This window comes from Meriones unguiculatus, chromosome 4 (genome assembly GCF_030254825.1).
Source record: "Meriones unguiculatus strain TT.TT164.6M chromosome 4, Bangor_MerUng_6.1, whole genome shotgun sequence".
NCBI classification, from domain to species: domain Eukaryota; kingdom Metazoa; phylum Chordata; class Mammalia; order Rodentia; family Muridae; genus Meriones; species Meriones unguiculatus.
In genome coordinates, this window is record NC_083352.1 from 126,124,308 (window position 1) to 126,144,048 (window position 19,741).

At 50.3% G+C, this 19,741-nt stretch overlaps 1 protein-coding gene across 2 annotated transcripts; it reads right to left on the minus strand.

The window, feature by feature from the left end:
* Positions 1-9,981: 9,981 nt before the first annotated feature.
* LOC110550097 (cytochrome c oxidase subunit 4 isoform 2, mitochondrial) lies at positions 9,982-19,523 on the minus strand. Of its 2 annotated transcripts, none has more exons than XM_060383068.1 (5): positions 19,427-19,523; positions 18,381-18,462; positions 16,040-16,204; positions 12,963-13,094; positions 9,982-10,276 (listed from the first exon to the last, which is right to left on the minus strand). In XM_060383068.1, the coding sequence occupies exons 2-5, from the start codon at positions 18,460-18,462 to the stop codon at positions 10,140-10,142; spliced, it is 516 nt and encodes a 171-aa protein (XP_060239051.1). In that variant the 5' UTR covers positions 19,427-19,523; the 3' UTR covers positions 9,982-10,139. The 2 variants fall into 2 exon arrangements, with proteins under 2 accessions (XP_060239051.1, XP_060239052.1); XM_060383069.1 differs by having other exon boundaries at positions 18,381-18,537; positions 19,427-19,492.
* Positions 19,524-19,741: the final 218 nt, after the last annotated feature.

Genomic DNA, 19,741 nt, shown 5'->3' on the forward strand with positions numbered 1-19,741 from the left:
TCCACAGAGAAACTCTTGTCTCGAAAAACAAAATGGAACAAAACAAAGAAATGGTTTTCAATTTTGTTTTTGAGACAAACTCATTGTATAGCCCTGGCTGGCCTGGAACTCTGTATAGACCAGGCTGACCAGAAAATCACAGTGATTGGCCTTGCCCCTGCCTCGGAGGTACTGGGATTGATTAAAGGTGTTTAAAGCCAGCTAGAACTATAGAGTAAGACTCTATCTCAAAAAAAAAATAAAGGTGTTTTTTTTTGGGGGGGAGGGGGTTGTTTAGAGCCTTGTATGTGCCAGACCAACATTGTGTCACAGAGCTGCATCACAGCCATTAACCATAATATTTCTTGATGTCCTCAATGAAACAATTATAGTATAAGCCCAAAGTTCCTCTCCATCACATGTGAACAACTGTCCATAACTCTAGTTCCAGGGGATCTGATACCCTCCTCTGGCCTTTGAAGGCACCAGGCACACACATGGCGCACATAAATACATGCAAACAAAACACTCAAACACACTCTGAGACAGGCTCTCGTAGCCCAGAATATCCTCTAGAAGGAAGAATGGCCTCCTACCTCCACCTCCCGAGTGCTGGCACTATAGTTAGGAGCTGACACACCCAGCTCCAAATCTGCTTTTCAGTGGAACTTGAGAAAGGTGGCGCACACACGCAGAGAGCAAGCCTGCAGTTCTCCTCTAGCTCTCCAGATTCGGGTGCAATTTCTGGTCAGAAGGGTTAGCTACTTGAATGTCTTGGGGTAGCTGTACCTGGAGCTCTGAGCTGGAGCCCTCTTTCCTTCCTCTCTGCTTTTGACTAGATAAGAAGCCATGACGGGTAGTCCTTCACATGCATCTGTTTCCATCGCTCCCACGGAATCAGCAGTATGCCCACAGCATGCCTCCACCACCACATGGAGCTGGGACCAAGAACCTATATACTTGCCTGTTTCTCTATTTAGCTAAATTTTTCTTTTCTGGTGTGCCAATAATCCAGCCCAGAGCCTGGAACGCGCTAGGCGATGCTGGGTCACTAGCCACATCCTCAGCCCGTCCTTGCTTATTTGTGACAAGGCCTCAATCTGAAGCCTACGTTGATCTGAACTCACTGTGCCATCCAGGCTAGCCTCTAACTTGGGGCAGTTCTGTCTCAGAGTCCTGAGTGCTGAGGTTGTAAGTGTGAACCACTGTAGCTAACTTCTTAAGCATGGTTTCCAAATGAGCAAGTCATGCAGGAAACAGAGCAGCTAATGATCAACTTCACTACAGCAGCTGGAGAGATGGTTCTTTGAGTGAAGATGTTTGCTGCCGAGGCTGGGAGTTCAGTCCCCCAGGACCATGTATGGTGGGAGGAGGAGGCCTGCTAGCCAGTAGGCCTCTGATTCTTACATGCTTTGGCACACACACCCTTGAAGAAAATATTTTATTTTATTTTTCTAATTATAAAACATCTTACTTTGGACTTTTCTATCTCCACCATCACTGTGTCATGAAGTTAAAAGCAAGAACTTTCCCTTCATGTGAAAGAAATAGAAGTGAGGGCTGGGACTGAAAATATAGCCCAGTAGATAGAATGTTTGCCTATGAGGCACAAAGTTCTGATTTCAAATCCTGCCACCACTGCAAGTGGTGGGTGTCTGCCTGTAACTCCAGCACTCAGGAGCTAAAGGCGGGAGGATCAGAAATTCAAGATCATCCTCAGCTATAGAGTGAGTTCTAAGCCAGCTTGCTACACAAGAGCAAGGAAAAGTGTCTTTGCTCTTTTGCTGTGAAAAGACACCATGACCAAAACAACTCTTATTAAAAAAAAAAAAAAAAAAAATAACTTTTAAAAAAGATTTTGTGTGTGTGAGTGTTTTTGCCTGCCTGCATTGTATGAATGTGTACCATGTGCATGCCAAGTACCTGAGGAACTGGTGAGCCCCCCCTGTGGGTGCTGGGACTGGAGACCCAGGTCCTTTGCAGGAACAAGTGCTCGTAACCACTGAGCTAGCTCTCCAGTCCTGTCCCTAAGAACATTAAATTGGGGCGTCCTTCCAGGTTTACAGGTCAGTTTATTATGGTCATGGTGGGGAGCAGACATACATGGTGCTGGAGCAGTAGCTGAGAGCGTCATGTCCTAATCCCCAGGTAACAGGCTGAGGGAGAGATGGGGCCTTGCATATGCTTTTGAAACCTCACCCCCCCAGTGACACAGCTCCTCCAATAAGGCCACACCTAAGCCTTCCCATGCAGTTTCATCAACTCAACCAAGCATTCAAACACAGGAGCCCATGGGAGCCATTCTCATTCAAACCACCACAAAGGAAAAGCAGAGAGAGGAGGAAAATGGCTGAGGTGGGATGCAGCTTCAATGCAGAGCGTTCTCTTAGGATGTGCAGTGCCCTGGGTTCTTCTTTTCTTTTCCAGACAAGGTCTCCCTATGGTAGCCATGCTGATCTGGAGCTCACTAGGTAGACCAGGCTGACCTCTAACTCGTAGAGGCCTGCCTGCCTCTGCCTTCCAAGTGCTGGAATTAAAGGTGTTCACCATGACACCCACGACCACAACAAAAAGAAAAATGGATATATGTGGACTAAGTTTATGTATTCTTTGATTTTTACTAAATATGCACACATTGAAGTTTGAGAGCTGAGCACATAAAGTATTTATTCTCGCCTAATTTATGTGGTACATAAGCCACCACATTTTAGTAGGTGCATACATGAATAATTAACTTGAATAATTTCACTATAAAGGTCCTTGTGAATTCTTAAAGAATTTAAAGGGCCATATTACAGAATTTTAGCAAGATGATCTTACAGTTTGAAAACATTTTTTTTCTTTTTTTCTTTTCTCTGGTGACTGTCCTGGAACTTGTTCTGTAGACAGGGCTAGCCTCGAACTTAGAGATCCACCTGTCTCTGCCTCTGCCTCATGAGTGCTGTATTAAATGCATAGGCCATCACCACCACCCAGCTGAAAATATCGTTCTTGAAATACTCAGATAATAAGAATGTGGATGTAAAGTAAGAATAGGGCTTGTGGAGCCAGGCTAGGTGGCCCATGCCTTTAATCCCAGCACTCAGAGAGACAGAGGCCGGCGGATCTCTGTGATTTCTACAAAGCCTGGTCTACAAAGTGAGTTCCAGGACAGCCAAGGCTACACAGAGAAAAAAAAAAAAAAAAAAAAAGCATGGGGCTTTTGGGAAATACCTCGAAGTTAACATAAGCTTGATGTAGCAATCTGTCAATTGCATGGCTTTTGCACTTACTGCTCAGGAGGAAGTCACCCTCCCCAGGAAATCCCAGGTCAGGCTCAAGTTGAACTCAGAAATCAACCATCCCCATCCCTAAAAGCTGTTACAGCTGTATTGCAACAACAATGGCGTCAAATCCAACCACGAAGAGTAACAAGATGGCTCGCTGCGGAAGGAAGCTGCTGCCACGCCTGACAGCCCCTCCCCTCCGGCTTTCGACGGAGCGGCAGAACACGCTCCTGCAACGTTGTCCTCTGACCTCTGCGCATGTTCCGTGGCACTTGCACAACCTCACACATCTGTGCACACCCTCACATACGCATGCACACAGAAGTCGTAAAAACATTTTAAAGAAATAACTCTCCAGGGGAGGGCTAGGAAAACGATTCCAGCTGTAAGTTGGAGCACCTGCTGTGCCGTCATGAGGACGGGATCTTAAACCTCTTAGTCCCACCATAAATATCTGGGGTGGCCCGAGGGAGCACCTGTACCCACTGTAATGTCCTCCTCTGGCCTCAGCTCAAGCACACGCAGGTAGAAATGCAGCAAACACGCACACACATGAAATATTTTTACAGGTTTTCCCTGTGTAGCCCTGGCTGTCCTGGAACTCACTCTGTAGACCAAGCTGGCCTTGAACTCAGAGGTCCACCTGCCTCTGCCTCCGTAGTTCTGGGATTGAAGGCGTGTGTCGCCACCACCCAGCATAATTTTTAATTTTTATTTTGTGTGTGTGGGTGTTTTGCCTGCATGTATGTCTGTGTACTGCATGTGTGCAATGGCTAAAGAGGCCAGAAGAGGGCATGAGATCCCCTGGGACTGGATAACTGACTTACGTGGGCATGGGGAAGTAAACCCGAGTCTTCTGTAAGGGAGCCAGTGCTCTTAACCACCGAGCCAACTCTCCAGCCCAGGCAGAGGTCACTTTTTTATTTTTTGCATCTGCCAGAAGAGGGAATCAGTTCACATTATAGATGGTTGTGAGCCACCATGTGGTCACCAGGAATTGAACTCATGACCTTTGGAAGAGCAGACAGTGCTCTTAAACTGCTGAGCCATCTCTCCAGCCCCCAGAGGTCACTTTTACCTTGGGGTTTGTGACAAGTCACCTGGAAACAAACTACAAAGAACAGTCCTCACTGATGGCCACACTGCACAGCTAACCATCGAAGGGCGTGGCTGTAAGACAGGCCTATCTCTAGCTGTACCTACCTCATAGGGAGAGCAGCAAAGCCCAGGGATAGAACAGTGTGGTGTTTGGGAGGCAGACTGCAACAGATGGTCTGGGGTGAGTAACTCATCCTCGCTGCCAGGGCTTCTTTCCCTGATAAGTAAGGGAGAGCTGCTGGCATAGTGACATATACCTCTAACCCCAGCACTTGGGAGGCAGAAGCAAGAGGCCTGAAAATTCAAACCCAGCCTGAGCTAGATAGCAAAGACCCTGCCTCCCCCTAAACAGTGGGGAGCAGAGGTGGATAGAGGACTCAGTGATAGAGTGCTTGCTGGTATGTGCAAGGCCCTGGGTTCCTACCCAGGATGGCATCAACCAAAAAGGGTAAAGCCATGATGGTCCACACTCACCATGCCTGACAGTACCACAAATGTAATGCTCACAGACTCACCTGGCTAGGAAGGAGCACATCAGTGCTGTCAGGCTAACCTATGAAGCCAGCAAGCTGTCCTACTGTGGTCTCCCTGACGTGGTGGGCTAGTGGTAAATCGAAGCAGGGAAGACTGTGGCCAAGGGCCTCTGATGATGAACCTCAGTCCACCTATCAAAGCATCTGTCCCCAGGGCGGTGCTTCTAGGAGGTATTGGAATTTTAGGAGGTGGGGCTTATCAGATGTCCCTAGGTCTTTGGGGGTGTGACCTCTTGACTTCTCCCCAGCTCTCTTTCTTTCTCTCTCTCTCTTGAGATAGGGTTTCTCTGTGTAGCCTTGGCTATCCTGGAACTCTCTCAGTAGACCAGGCTGGCCTCAAACTCAGAGATCACCTGCCTCTCCCAGTGCTGAGTGCTGGGATTAAACCTACCTCTCTCCTGTTGATTGTTTTGTTTGTTTGTTTTGTTGAGGTAGAGTCTCCAGGAGCTGAGGCTAGCCTCCAACCTACTATGTGTCTGAGGATGACCTTGAACTTCTGATCCTTCTGCTGTGATTGCAGGGGTATACCACTGCTTCCAGATTTAAGAAGTGCTGTGGATCAAACCCAGGGTTCCGTGTATGCTAGACAAGAACTCAGCCACCTGGGTCCTTTCATTTGTTTTGTTTTGACACAGGGTCTCCCTGTGTAGCTCTCCCTGGCATGGAACCCGCTATGGAGACCAGCCTCCGCTTCCCGAGTTGGAATTAAAAGCTTGCACCACCACACACGGCTAATAATGCACCTCTAGTAGTATCTGTGGAGAGCCGAGGCACAGGTGACATGGAGCCAAGGCTGAACCGTTGTGTTCATGGTGTCTATGTCCCTTACTGTCTCCCCAGTGACTCAGAATCTGCCCAGCTCTGATGTGGACACAGTTGATCATTTAAAAAGATGTTTTTCCCAAGACTGAAATACAAGGTTAACTTGACCCGTTGTGCTCACTGGAGCGTTGGGTGTTTCTTCTATCCTGCTCTTGGTAACCTTGGGCTTTCTTGGCATCTTAGGCAGCTGCAATTAGTTCCTGAGCCTTATCACAGGCTCAGACCACACCCCGAGACTCATGACTACAGCCACTGGAGGGATTGGATAGTCCCTGAACTAAGTCACCATCTATTAGTCCTACAAGAAGGCTAGAATTCTTTTTTTTTAAAATTTATTTATTATTTATACAGCATTCTGTCTGCATGTACACCTGCAGGCCAGAAGAGGACACCAGATCTCTTTACAGATGGTTGTGAGCCACCATGTGGTTGCTGGGAATTGAACTCAGGACCTCTGGAAGAACAGCCAGTGCTCTTAACCTCTGAGCCATCTCTCCAGCCCCGAATTCTTTTATTTTTATTACTATTTTGTGTATATGAGTGTATTTCCTGAATGTATGTCTGTGTGTGCTATATGTGTGCCTAGTGCCTATAGAGGCCTAAAAAGGGCATCAGATCCCCTGAGATTGGAGTTACAGATGGTTGTGAACTGAAATATAGGTGCTGGGACTCTAACCCAGGTCTTCTGGAAGAGCAGCCAGTGCTCTTACCACTGAGTCATCTCTCCATTCCCAAGGCCAGAATTCTGTTTGTTTGTTTGTTTGTTTGTTTGTTTTGAGACAGGGTTTCTCTATGTAGCCTTGGCTTGCTGTCCTAGACTCACTTTGTAGACCAGGCTGACCTCAGACTCACATCGATCTGCCTGCCTCTGCCTCCCTGAGTGCTGGGATCACAGACGTGCACCACCACACCCAGCGAAAGCCAGAATTCTTGATCACAAAAAGAAAAACATCTTTAGAAATCATGCCAGGCGCTGTCGGATAACTGTCAGATTTTTACATAATCTCAGAAGTCTAGCCAAAGCCTGCTGCTACCTCCAGCAAGTGTACCTCTGGGAGTCCCTTTTGCTCTCAGTAAAGCAGGTTTGCCAGCTGGGTGGTGGCCCTTCCCTAACACATACAAGACCCTGTTTCCACCCTCAGCATTGCACAAAGTTGAGTAAATAAATAATAACAAAGAAGCCTTTCAGCAGCTTGACCTGGCTTGCACATAAGTGAGGTGGGCTAGCTTGTTGGCTTCTGGAATCTACACATGGTGACCCTGTCTCAAACAAACAAAGAAACACTGGGTGGTGGCTCACGCCTTTATCCCAGCCCAGAGGCAGGTGGATCTCTGTGAGTAGTAAGTGGGTTCACACCACACAGCGCAGGACCCAGAAAGCCTCTGTGCTCTGGCCCTGACACCTTTCCTCTGCTCCCTCCTCCCATGCTTTCTTCTCAGTAGAAGCAGTAGAACCTGGGGGGCTCAGGCTGTCTGCTCCCATCTCTCTTGTCCTGTCTCTTAACTCACCCTGGCTGTCTCTATCTCTCTAAGGTGTTACAGAACTCACCACCAGGGGGCCTTTGCACATCGCTCTCTCTGCCTAGCCTCTTTCACCTAGCCTCCATCTGGTCATCTTTCACATCCACGGAGGACGCTTCCTCAGGGAAGCCCTCTGGACTGAGCTCCTGATCGGCCATCCAAATACCACTTGGCTTCTTTAGTTGGCATTCCTTTGTACTCTGATTTACTAGACTGGCCATCTGGTTAATATTCCAGGTTAATGACCCTTTTCCCGTTCCAGACTGTCAGATTCACAATACCAGAATTAATGACCCTAGTAGGAAACCTCATCTGACGTGCCCCGGAGCCTGGGACATAGTTGGTACGCAAATTTGTTGGCCGAATGAATAACGTTGCTGTTATTGTTTCTCTAAATTTATCCTTCACTCTGTGTGTTGGGGATGGGTATCTGTGGAGGTACACTGCTCAGATCTATCTTCAGAAGGGTAGTTGTCAAGCCAGGAGTCGTGGAGCTCGTCTCTAATTCCAACACTTGGGTGTGGGAGGAGGACGGATTAGAAGTTCAAGGCCATCCTTAGCTATTACAGAAATTTAAAACTAGCCAGGCTACTGTAACCCAGTATTAGGCAGGCAGAGCAGAAAGATCACCCTGAGGTCGAGGGCAGCCAGAGCAACACAGGGAACCCATATCTCAAAGGGAAATGAACGGAAGAGCAAACCGGAACAGGAAAGGAGGGTTCTCTGCTGGGCCTCCTGTACTTCACGTCAGGCCTGCACTTAGGCGATGATGATACCGAGCATTGCCGGTAGAGGGCGCCGGAGAGCAAGAGCACCGTGGGTAGAAAGTTTCTCGCCTGTGTGTGTCCATCTGGTGATCATCACAGCAGCCACAGCGCGGAATAGCTGTCAGCGCCCTCCAGGGCCCCTGCAGCCCCCCAGGGCAGAGGCCGCCCACGTTGGACCTCATATCCACAGACGCCCTCGCTCCATCGGCCACAAGCCTCAGCCCGTGCAGCTGCGGTTGTCCTGCTGCCCGTAATTATGGGACAGCTGTGGCCAGGCACCCATGCAACTTCTCCACATCCATTTTCCTAAGAAACCTGGACCCCAGAACAGGGGAGCACCCTGCTTTTCTGGGGTTCCCCTAGGGAACTTTTAAGGTTCCCTTTGTGGCTTACGGTACAGGCTTGATCTCTTTCTGTATTAATGAGACCTTGGCTTGGCTTGGTTTGGTTTGGTTTCGTTCTTGGTAACACTGGAAGTTGAACCCAGGGTCTTGCACATGTTCAGCAAACACTCCATCACCGAGTCTTATCCCTAGCCCCCCACCTTATTTTAAAGATGTTTATTATTGTTTATTATTTATACAGTATTTTGGCTGCACCCCAGAAGAGGGTACTAGATCTCATTATAGATGGTCATGAGCCACTATGTGGTTGTGGGACTTGAACCCAGGACCTTTGGAAGAAGAACCAGTGCTCTTAACCGCTGAGCCATTCTCCAACTGCCTCAGCCCATTTTAACCATGGATTAGATACAGAAGGCTCCAGCCTATCCTGCCTCCTGTGCTCCTACTCTTCCCTCCTGCCCCCCGCCCCAGTGTCAGACCCTCATTCTCTATCCCTCCATCCCGCTCAGTCATTGTCTCCAGATCTGTTCACAGGACTCATTCCTCTTGGCATCGGATCCTCAGAGGCCCCAAACACTGAAGCTCCCCCATCATTCTTGGGACATAGTGGGGAGTCCTGCTCCTCAGCCCAAGCCCAGACCAGCTCTCTTCCATCACACCTCCTTCCAGGACCTTCTTCAGTCACTCCTCCTTAAAGGTCAGACTGGCAAGCCAGGTCCCTTCCCAAGGTTTCTGCACTTGTTAGTCTATATTATTTTTCCTTTATTTCTTTTCTTTTTTTTTTTTTTTTTGAGACAGGGTCTCTCTGTGTAGCTCTGGCTGTCCTGGAATTCACTCTGTGGAACAGGCTGGCCTCAAACTCAGAGATGTGGCTGCCGCTGCCTCCCGAGTGCTGGGATCAAAGGTGTGCGCTACCACTCTGAGGTGGTGGTTCTTCTTCTTCTTCTTCTTCTTCTTCTTCTTCTTCTTCTTCTTCTTCTTCTTCTTCTTCTTCTTCTTCTTCTTCTCCTCCTCCTCCTCCTCCTCCTTCTTCTTCTTCTTCTTCTTCTTCTTCTTCTTCTTTTTCTTCTTCTTCTTCTTTTTCTTCTTCTTCCTCTTCTTCTCTTCTTGTTTCTTCTTCTTTTGCAGTGCCAGGGAAGAAACTGAGTCTCACACATAAGAGATGATCCGCGAGCAGTCCCCTCCACTCCCTCCACCTTCTAGTCAAGGCTTGCTTCCTGATTCCAGCCTGCCCTCTTCACCTGCTTCCCAGACTCCGGTTACCTTGCTTTCTCTGCGGCACTGTTCCCCGCAACAATCATGGCAATATTTCTTGCCATTGTTTATTATTCACTTCTGTATTGGCCTCTGCAGAAGAACGGTCTTCTCTGCGAAGCCGGGGACTTTGTCCTGCAGCATAGTTGTATACACGAGCCGAATCTTACTACTGGGTACTCCATGGGTGCTCGGAAAAGATCTGTTAATTGACTGGGTGTTTTTGCCTTTGCTACGGCCTCCCTTGAATGCCTTCTCTCCTCCATCCTGCCTTTCTCCCAATCCTGCCTAATGCCCAGCCCTAACCCATTTCTCCAAGAAACCCTTCGCGACTTGCCACCCCGCCCCCATTTCACTGCTTAAGTTTACATACTAGTAGATACAGTCCAAAGGAGAGTTTTCAGGAGAAAACAGACTGCTTTTATTGGAGCAGAGGGGAGTAGAGGCGACAGGAAGAGTTAGGGGAAGGGAGGAGAAGGGAGGAGGGGGGCCCTGGGCTCCAGGTTCTGCACCAGGGTGATTTTATGAGGGCAAGCAGCAGATGTGTGGAGCTGGTCACTTCTTCCACTCTTTCTTCTCATAATCCCAGTGGGCAGCCAGGCCCTGTATGGGGTTGCTCTTCATGTCCAGCAGGCGCTGGAGCTGCTGGGCTTTCCGTTCTTCTGTCAGGGTGACAACCTTCTCCGGGAACACTGCAGGAAGGGCAAGGGGGAGACAGTGGCAGCCCAGGTTCCCTCGGTCTTCCCACCCCCAACATCTCCCTGCTCTACAGCGTGCAGTCAAGGTCCCCTACACTGAGGGGTGTTCTCCTTGCTACCTCGGGCTCTCCTGCACCTCTTTGTTTCTGTCTGTCTGTCTCTCTCTTTTTGAAACAGGATTTCAAAATGTGGCCCTGGCTGTCCTGGAATTCACTCTGTAGACCAGGCTGGCCTCAAACTCGGAGTCCTATCCACCGGCCTCTGCCTCACCAGTGCTGGGATCAGTGGTGTGCGTGGCCAGGCTCTCTAGACTCTCCCGAAAAGCGCCCTCCAGGACCAGGGCTTTGCCCCCTACACTGCAGCTCCTGCCCATAGTGAGGCTGTTCCCCACTGATCTCTGTGACTGTGACAGCCTGACAGAGGGCTCCCTGGGTTGCCCAGCCCCACCACCGCTCCACTCTGTGGCCTTGACCGCGTTACTTCAGCTCTCCGAGACTCACCGTCAGGAGCAGGTTCTGTCTGGAGGGCTATAGGGAGGGCCCTGGAGAGATGGCTCAGAGGTTAAGAGCACCGGCTGCTCTTCCAGAGGTCCTGCGTTCAGTTCCCAGCAACCACATGGTGGCTCGCAACCAACTAAAATGAAATCTGGTGCCCTCTGCTGGTGTGCAGGTGTACATGCAAACACACATTGTATGCATAATAAATAAATAAAAAAAGAATGGCCCCCATAGGCTCATATGTTTGAATATGTAGTTATTAAAGCATACCACTATTTAAAAAGCATTAAGAGGTGTGGCCTTGTTGGAGAAGGTGTGCCACTAGGGGTGGGTTTTGAGCTTTCAGAAGCCTAAACCAGGCCCTTTTGTCACTCTGTTTTTCTGCTGTGCGCTCTTCTGGCTGTAGCACTCTCAGCTACTTCTCCAGTACCATGTCTGCCTGCATGCTACCACGACAGTCGACTAAACCTCTGAAACTGTAAACAAGCCCCAATTAAACGTTTTCTTTTATTAGAGTTGCTGAGGTCCTGGTGTCTCTTCACAGCAATAGAACACTGGCTAAGACACTGAGCTGAAGAATAAGACCTTGACTTTATTTATTTGGTTGGTTGGCTTTTTGAGACAGGATTTCTTTGTGTAGCCCTGGCTGTCCTGGAGCTCACTCAGTAGATCAGGCTGGCCTCAGACTTAGAGATCTATTCACCTGCTTCTGCCTCCTGAGTGCTGGGATTAAAGGCAAAGCATTCACCACCACCACCACTACCAGGCAAGATTTTGCATCAAAGAGAGAGAAATGGGGGGGGGGAAGATTCCCAGAAAAGCAACAAGCAACATTTCCTAGCTTCCCTTGCAGCTAAGCAAGGACACGTGATCACGCGTAGCCAATAGGACATGAACAAAAGAGGCTGGACACGGAGAACCCAACTCATACATCAAATGCAAGCTTCTCTTCCTGTTAGTCTATCAGAGCACAGGGTCTGTGGAGACAATCCTGTCCTAGATGGCCTCACTGGTCTTTTATTGTGAGAGAGGAATAAACCTAGCTCGGAGTGCCCCTGCGCACCTAACTGTGACTCTCAGGAAGGAGACTCCCTCTCGGAGGTCAGCCTGGTCCGCCTAGTAAACCCCAGAGCTGGTCACAGTGTGCTTGCCTTTAATCCTAGCACTAGGGAGGCAGATGGATCTCTGTGAGTTTAAGTCCACCCTAATCTACACAGTAAGTTCCAGGCCAATCAAGTCTCCATAGTAAGACCCTGCCTTAAAGGGGGGGGGGGCTGGAGGCTGGGGCTGGAGAGATGGCTCAGTGGTTAAGGGCCCGGGTTCAATTCCCAGCACTCACAAGGCAGTTCACAGCTGTCTGTAACTCCCATTCCAGTGGATCTGACTCCCTCACACAGGTGTACGTGCAGTTAAAACACCAATGGACTTTAAAAAAAATAAATAATAAATTATTATTATTTTTTTTTTAAAGAGCTGGGTACGGTGGCAAACACCTGTAATCCCAGCACTCAGGGAGGCAGAGGCAGGTCAATCGCTGTGAGTTTGAGGCCAGCCTGGTCTACAAAGTCCAGGACAGCCAAGGCTACACAGAAAAGCCCTGGCTTGAAAAACCAAAACAGGAAGAAAAAAAAAGGAAAAAAGCCAATAGATCCATGTCTTTCAATTGCTGAAAATATGTTAAGAAACACATGGATTGGCCAGGCAGTGGTGGTGCACGCCTTTTTTAATTTCAGCATTCTGGAGGCAGAAGCAGGCAGATTTCTATGAATCTGAGGCAGCCTGGTCTATAAAGCAAGTCCAGGACAGCCAGGGCTACACAGAGAAACCCTATCTCAACACCTTCCCCTACCCAAAAAAAATGAAAGGAAGAAAGAAATACGTGGCTAATAGCCAGAAATCAGAACCACCGTTTGTGCGCCCACGTGGACCTATAGCCTTTGCATGAGAGCCCAGAGCTGGGTGCTGTTATTCTCGTTTTTGCAGATGGGAAAACTAATGCCCTGAAGCGCTGGTCCCCCTGCGTTCCCCGTTTGGTGGCCATGTTCTGCTCTTCGCCCTGCCTCTGTGGAGCCTCTTCAGAACCCTTGCAGATGAGTCCTAAACAAGTTCTCCTTGGGAGCTCAGCCAGCGGCTATGGGCACAAAGGCATAGATGGCCTACAGTCGTGGGACCCAGCCACTCACCATAGACCCGCTCCCACCAAATCACCAGAGCTGTGAATCCAATGGAAAAGAAGACACAGCCCATCACCGTCTTCCATTGGTTGGAGCGATGGTTCATCTCTGCGAAGGTTTCGTGGAACTGGAGCCGGTACACTGGAGGCAGGCAGAGTGTGGAAGCGGGCTCGTGCATGACCATGCCGAGGACCCTGGAGTCAGCTGCTGGCCCTGACACCCTTGACTGTCCCTCCCTGCACCGCAGGCTGTTCACTTAACCACGTGGACGGGGTGTGTGTGTGTGAATGTAAAGGCTAGAGCTCCCTATCCCGTGTCTTCCTCAGTTCTCTCTACCACGTAGTTTGTGACAGAGTCTCCCGTTAAACCTGAGGCTCACTGATTGGTCTAGACTAGCACGCCAGGGAGAGCCTCCTGTCTTGGTCTCCCGACAACTGAGATTACAGGCGGGTGTTTATTATACCCAGTTTTGTTTTGTTTTGTTTTCTGAACTCACGTGCTCATGCTCTCGCGGCAGGCACTTTACTGGCTCAGCCATCAACCCAGTACACCAGCCCATTCTTGTTTGCTTATGCGTTGCCTTTGTTCTGAGCTAGGTTCCCACTCTTGCCTCTGGCTCCTGAATGCTGGAGCCCACAGGCAGCTCACCTATTGGATCCTCACCGAGCACACGCTGTATACAAAGCATGGCAACCCTGGGCACAGTGGTGACCAAGCTGAATGAAAATTCCTACCCCGCTGGAACTTAGGAGGAGAGGCACCAGAAGTTTCCGCAAATGGTTTAGGGGTGTGGGTGGGTAGGAGAGCTGCCTCTGTTAGGGGGACTCAGAAAGCCTCTCAGAGGGGAGCTTGGAACTCAGGTTTAGGGAATCAAACAGAGAAAGTCAAGCTGAAATTAAAACAAAGTCCCCACCAGGGAGTGATGGTGCAGTTGCTTGTTTTGTTTTCGATGTTTGAGACAGGGTCTCTCTGTGTGGCTCCGGCTCTCCTGGACTCACTCTGTAGACCAGGCTGAGCTTGAGCTCAGAGATCTGTGGCCTCTGCCTCCTAAGCGATGAGATTAAAGACCTGTGCCACAATGGCCAGCTGATTCCGGTCCATTCTAACTGAACAGGAGGGCAGATTTCTGACACACAAGTACAAAACCAAGTTTTTATGTTATAAATTTTTATCAGGACTTTCCTGTCCTCTCTCCTCCCACTGAGAATTTTATCTGCTTTGTAGAGTTCACTCTCCCCAGATGCTCAGAAGAATGACACATTCCCAGCACCTAGATCTCTAGCTGTGTACAAGAGGCTTTGTTTTGTATCTCTATGAGTTTAAAACTATAAAACATTGGCTTATTTTGGGAAAGAATCTCATTATTCAGCCCATGTTGCCCTTGAATCCACAATCTTTCTGCTTCAGCCATTCCCAGGGCTGGGTTTACAGGTGTATGTCACCATGTCAGCTTAAACCTTTATTTTTGCTTAAGTTTGCACCTTCTAGTAATTATCAAAATATAGTCATAGTTAGATGCCTCCCCAGGCTCTGGCATGGCTGTCAGGAGATGCACGGACCAGGCCTATCATGGCCCAGCGTGCCACCTCAACTCAGATCAAGAGTCAAAGAGTGAAAAAGCAGTAGAGGGGGAAAACAATGTCTGTGTGGCAAGGGCCTGGTCTCAGGAGGACTTAGAGATGCTGACCCTGACCCTTCCTCCCCTCTTCCTTTCCTTCCTTCCTTTCATTCTTACTTCTCCTCTGCCCTCTGTCCTGCTTCCTTATTCCCTCCTTTCCTTCATTCTCCCCTCCTGCCTTCCCTGCCTCTCTTCTATCCCGTCACTCCTCCCTCCCTTCCTTCTTGCATTTAAGAGTGTCTCCACATGTGAACAATGTTTCTCTGTGCTTTAAATAACTCTGAACTGGCTGTGTGGAGGAAAATGAGAACTGGCGCAGGGTCCTGGGCAGAACTGTCTTGGGTTGGGCAGTTTGGCTGCCACAGTGTCTCTCCATCCAGGCAGGAGCAGAGAGGGAAGGAGGTGGGGTGAAGGTGAGGGATGGGGAGACAAGGGGCCCAGTTGCTGATGCTGAGAGCACTGGCATCCTCCTGTAGCCGTAGCTCACCAAAGCTTCCCAGAGTGTGGTGTGGCTATGGTATAGTCCTGGTGCCCTCTGTGCGGGAACAAGTCCTGCAACATCTAGGAACTTAAAGTTGTGTGGCCAGGCCAGTGATTTCATCTTTCTGAGCCTCAGTTTTCTTTGGTTGTGGGACTGGCTGCTTGCCAGTTAATGGGGGGTATAGAGGCATAGTTAGTGTGGTGACATTTAAGTAGAGAAGGAAACAGGGGTCTTCCCTTTCTGATATAGAAGGGAGATGGATGGAATAGTTGGAAGGAAGGAAATGAAGGGAGGAAGAAGGGAGAGGAGGAAGGAGCATCAAGGGAAGAAGGAGAATGGGGAAGAAGGAAGAAGGAGGTGGGGAGATAGGGAGGGAGGTGGGGGGGAGATGGGGGAGGTGGGAGGAAGGAAAAGGAGCCAGGCAGAGCACTGAGTATGTAAGTTTGCAGGGCAAGGGTGCAGCCTGGCTTGTTCCCAACCATACTTCTAGGGTCTGCATTTGTAAGATGCCCAGTAAGACACTGAGTGAGAAAGTGTGCGTGCCATCTTCCATCCATCAGTACCCCCTGAAGTAAAAGATGTCTAACACCCCAACTGTGGAATGTAGCAAATAGGCTCCAAATAGCCAAAGTCAGCCCAGGGCCACCGCCCTGCTCCCTGCCTACCTCAGCTGCCTCTCTGTGCCCTACCTAGTGACAAGGACCCTCCACCCCTGCTGCCCTGACACCCTTCTCCTCCTCCACATCACTCATAGTTCCCAGTAAGACTTCCTGAAGACCCCATCAATCTTTTGGGTCTGCATTCCCTGGGACACACCCTATCTTAGCCACACATCCTGTTTCACACTGTGAGGTGGTCCAGGTGACTCCTCTTGTCCCCAGGGTCACTAGCTTCAGACAGGAAGATTCAGTGAATTGAAAGGGTTGAACTCGCTCCCCTCCCGGCCTTCCCCTCCTCTCCAGCCAGCCTGCCTGGTCCAGTACTTACAGGCCACCTTCTCTGCTTGGCTTAGCTGGGCCCAGCTGCCCTTCTCTTTCTCCTTCAGGGCCCGCTGCTCCTCATTGAGCTCTGTAACGTAGGGTTCATCAGGCATGGGATAGGAGCGCTGGGCATAGCAGTCAACATAGGGGGTCATCCTGCGATGGCTGTCAGCTGCAGGTACAGGAGAGGGAGCTGTGTCCAGGCTGCCCCAGGGTCACCTGTCTTTAACCCTGATTTCTTTCTTTTTTTAAAAATTCTTTATTAATTACACATTATTCACTTTGTATCCCCCCTGTGGTTCCCTCCCTCCTTCCGTCCCAATCCCTCCCTTCCTCCACCCTCTGCATGCATGCCCCTCCCCAAGTCCACTGATAGGGGAGGTCTTCTTTTCCTTCCTTCTGATCCTAGTCAATTAGGTCTCATCCGGAGTGGCTGCGTTGTCTTCCTCTGTGGCCTGGTAATGCTGCTTCCCCCTCAGGGGAAGGTAATTAAAGAGCAGGCCAATCAGTTCATGTCAGAGACAGTCCCTGTTCCTATTACAGTGGAACCCACTTGGATACTGAACTGCCATGGGCTATATCTGTGCAGGGGTCTTAGGTTATCTCCATGCATAGTCCTTGGTTGGAGTATCAGTCTCAGGAAAGACCCCTGTGCTCAGATTTTTGGTTCTGTTGCTCTCCTTGTGGAGCTCCTGTCCTCTCCTGATCTTACTGTTTCCCACTTCTTTCCTAAGATTCCCTGCCGTCATTTCTTATAGTAGTACCTTCCTTGTTCACTGTGCCAGCTTAAGGCTTTCAGGTGAGTTGTTGGCTCATTGGCCTCATGTCACTCTGAGCCAGATGATGTGTCTCCACTTGACAGACCGACAAATTACTCCTTCAAGCAAGGAGCACACCAGAATGCAGGTCACCTCCCCTTTGATACAAAGATCTCCCCTGTGTTCTCTGGGGAGATCTAAGCCTAAGAGGAGGCCCAGGAAGGCCCTACGGGTGAGGAGTGACTTAAAGAGGGAGCTGAGATCCAGGCGAGACTGCCGTGCAAACTATGTGCACCTTGCACATGTCTTCACACGTGCTTAATGGGGCTTCGGAGACAGCTGGGTTTGCACTGCAGCTGGACACTCAAGTCACTGTGCACAGTTGTGTTTGGGCAGCCTCATCTAGAAAGTGTGGATGATGGAGAGATTACCTCACCCCTCAGTGGAAGCTTCCAAATAGCGCATTCAGAGGTCCTCTGGGGGCCAAGGGGCCAAGAAGATAGTTTAGTTGGTAGAGCCCTGGCCTAGTATGCAAGAAGCCTGGGGCTGCGAGAAGGCCTCGGTTTGGTTCCGAGCAACACTAAGCATGGTGGAACATGCCTGTCAGCTCATCATTTTGGAGGACTCAGGAGGTAGAGGCAGGAAGATTAGAAGTTTAAGGTTGTCCTCAGCACATAGCAATTTCCAGGCCAGCCTGATACATGAAAACCTGTCTCCAAAACAAAACAAAACAAAGGGAAAGGGTCTGCAAAATAACTCAGTGGGTAAAGGCAGTTGCAGTGACCTGATGACCTGAGACCTGAATTTAGTCCCTAGAACCGATGCAAAGGTGGAAGGAGAGAGTCCACAAAGTTGTCCTCTGACCTCTACAGGTGTGGTGTAGCATGCCCCTCATACATCCATCATGCATACAATAATGTATGTAAATGACCCCCCTGTAGTGGGCATGCAAGCAGTAACAAAATTTTAAATCTTGAGGCTTCGCTCGGTAGCTGGCCTTCAGCTTTGTGCAGGCTGCTGGGCTGCCCTGAGCAAGGCCGGGAAGCGGAAGGTCTCACTAGAGGCTCCCCTGTTTGTTACACCAGAGGCAGGAGGATATCCGAGCAATCTTGGTTCTGAGTCTTCTTCTTTGTGCTATCTTGGTTTTTTGAGATAGTCTCACTCTGTAGCCCAGGCAGGTCTCTAGCCCACAGTGGTCCTCCTGTCTCCGTCTTCCAAGTGCGAGGGTTGTAAGGGATCAACAAATGTCATCTTGAGCGTCAGGAGATTCCTCCTGCTAACTGGCTGAAACCCTTCCTGCTTTTGACCTGCTTCTTCTGACCAGTCCTGACGCCAAGGTCTGGAAAGGAGAATTCAGGGTCCTCACCCTCTCCCTTGGGACCTTGGCCTTAGAGGTCTCAGGTTGGGAGCCACGCTCTCATGAGACCTGAAATGAAAGGGTCTACTCTCTCTTTCCTCAGTGCGCTCCGTTTGCTGGAGGAAATTGGTCCAGGACTCAGAAGCAGGATCAAAGGAAGCCATGTGGGGGAGTTAACAGGGCTCCCTGTCAGAGCTCTGGAGCTGGGCTGGGAACAGGGATCTGAGACTTACCAGCGCCGTCTGGGCTGTGTGTCCCTCGAGTTCCGAGTCCTCCTGTCCTCATCGCCAGACTCCTGGCAGCTCTGGAAAGCATCTGCGGGGATGCAGATGATTGTGGTTCTGCACTGCGCTGCTCACTGGCTGCCCCTCAGGGCCAGCTTCTGATTTGCTAGTGAGGCAGAGGTGACCCGTATAGCTTTGTCTAATACCACCGTCGGAGTAGATGGGGGGGGGAATTCTAGACCATGGTTCTCAACCTTCCTGATGCTGCGGCCTCTTAATACAGTTCCTCATGTTGTGGTGACCCCCAACTGTAAAATTATTTTCGTTGCTACTTCATGACTGTGATTTTGCCACTGATATGCAGATGGTCTTAGGTGACCCCAGCACAAGCGTCACTCAACCTCCAGGCTGAGGACCCCTGCTCTATATCTTTGGGGCCCTCTTGGGTTCTCCATTCCTCCTTTGAGAAGTTGGAGGGAGTCAAGGCTCTGGGTGAGATCTGAATCGTTTGGGACTGGGGGCCCTGCACTCTGATGCTGGCCTCACATCAGCCAAGTTGGGAGCCCCACTAATTGCCTGCCCCAGAGAAAAATCCTCCCGCAGGGCGGTGGGCCCAGGTCAGTCAGCAGCTGCTCCGTGTGTTGCTCTGAGGTCTCCTTAATTGACTGCCTACGTGCGCTTTGCCGGCTCCTCTGCAGGAGGAGGAGGCAGGCTGAGCCCTACCACCACTCCGGACACGCATGCATTTGGCATCCCAGGGGGTTTTGAGGCCAAGGACCAAACTGAGTCAGCGGGTGCGAGAGGCAGCACTTTAGGAAAAGAGCCAGCCCACCCTCTGGAAAGGGAGACCCCGCTGCGGGAAAGGAGGAATGCCCGAGGCTAATTCCCTGCATTAGAACGGGTCAGTGGGGGAACCCCAGGAAGGGAGGGCTGTGCGTTCAGGGGGCAGAGTCTCAGGGTGGTCGCCAGAACATTAAACACACACACACACACACACACACACACACACACACACACACACACCGCGACCCTTCCCTCGGGCAGGCGGGACTTACGTTGCAGGCTGGAGGCGGCGAAGATACCCAGAGTTGCCCTGCTGAGTGACTGGCAGGGAACCGCAGACGGGACCAAGGGGACCAGAGCACGCCCCGCCTCCGCCCGCCACCCCCTCGTGGGAATGTCCCGCCTCTGTCTCTTCGCAGGACCAAGTTCCCAGGGGTATAGCAAAAGAGGGAGGACTGTGGCTGCCCGCCCTGTCCCCACCAGTGTGGGGGCCTCCGTAGACAACCCCCCTCACCCCCTGCTGACAGAGGAGCAGGACGAAGTCCCAGCTGCCACACCTTTCTCTGTGCCATCCCACCAGGAATGCT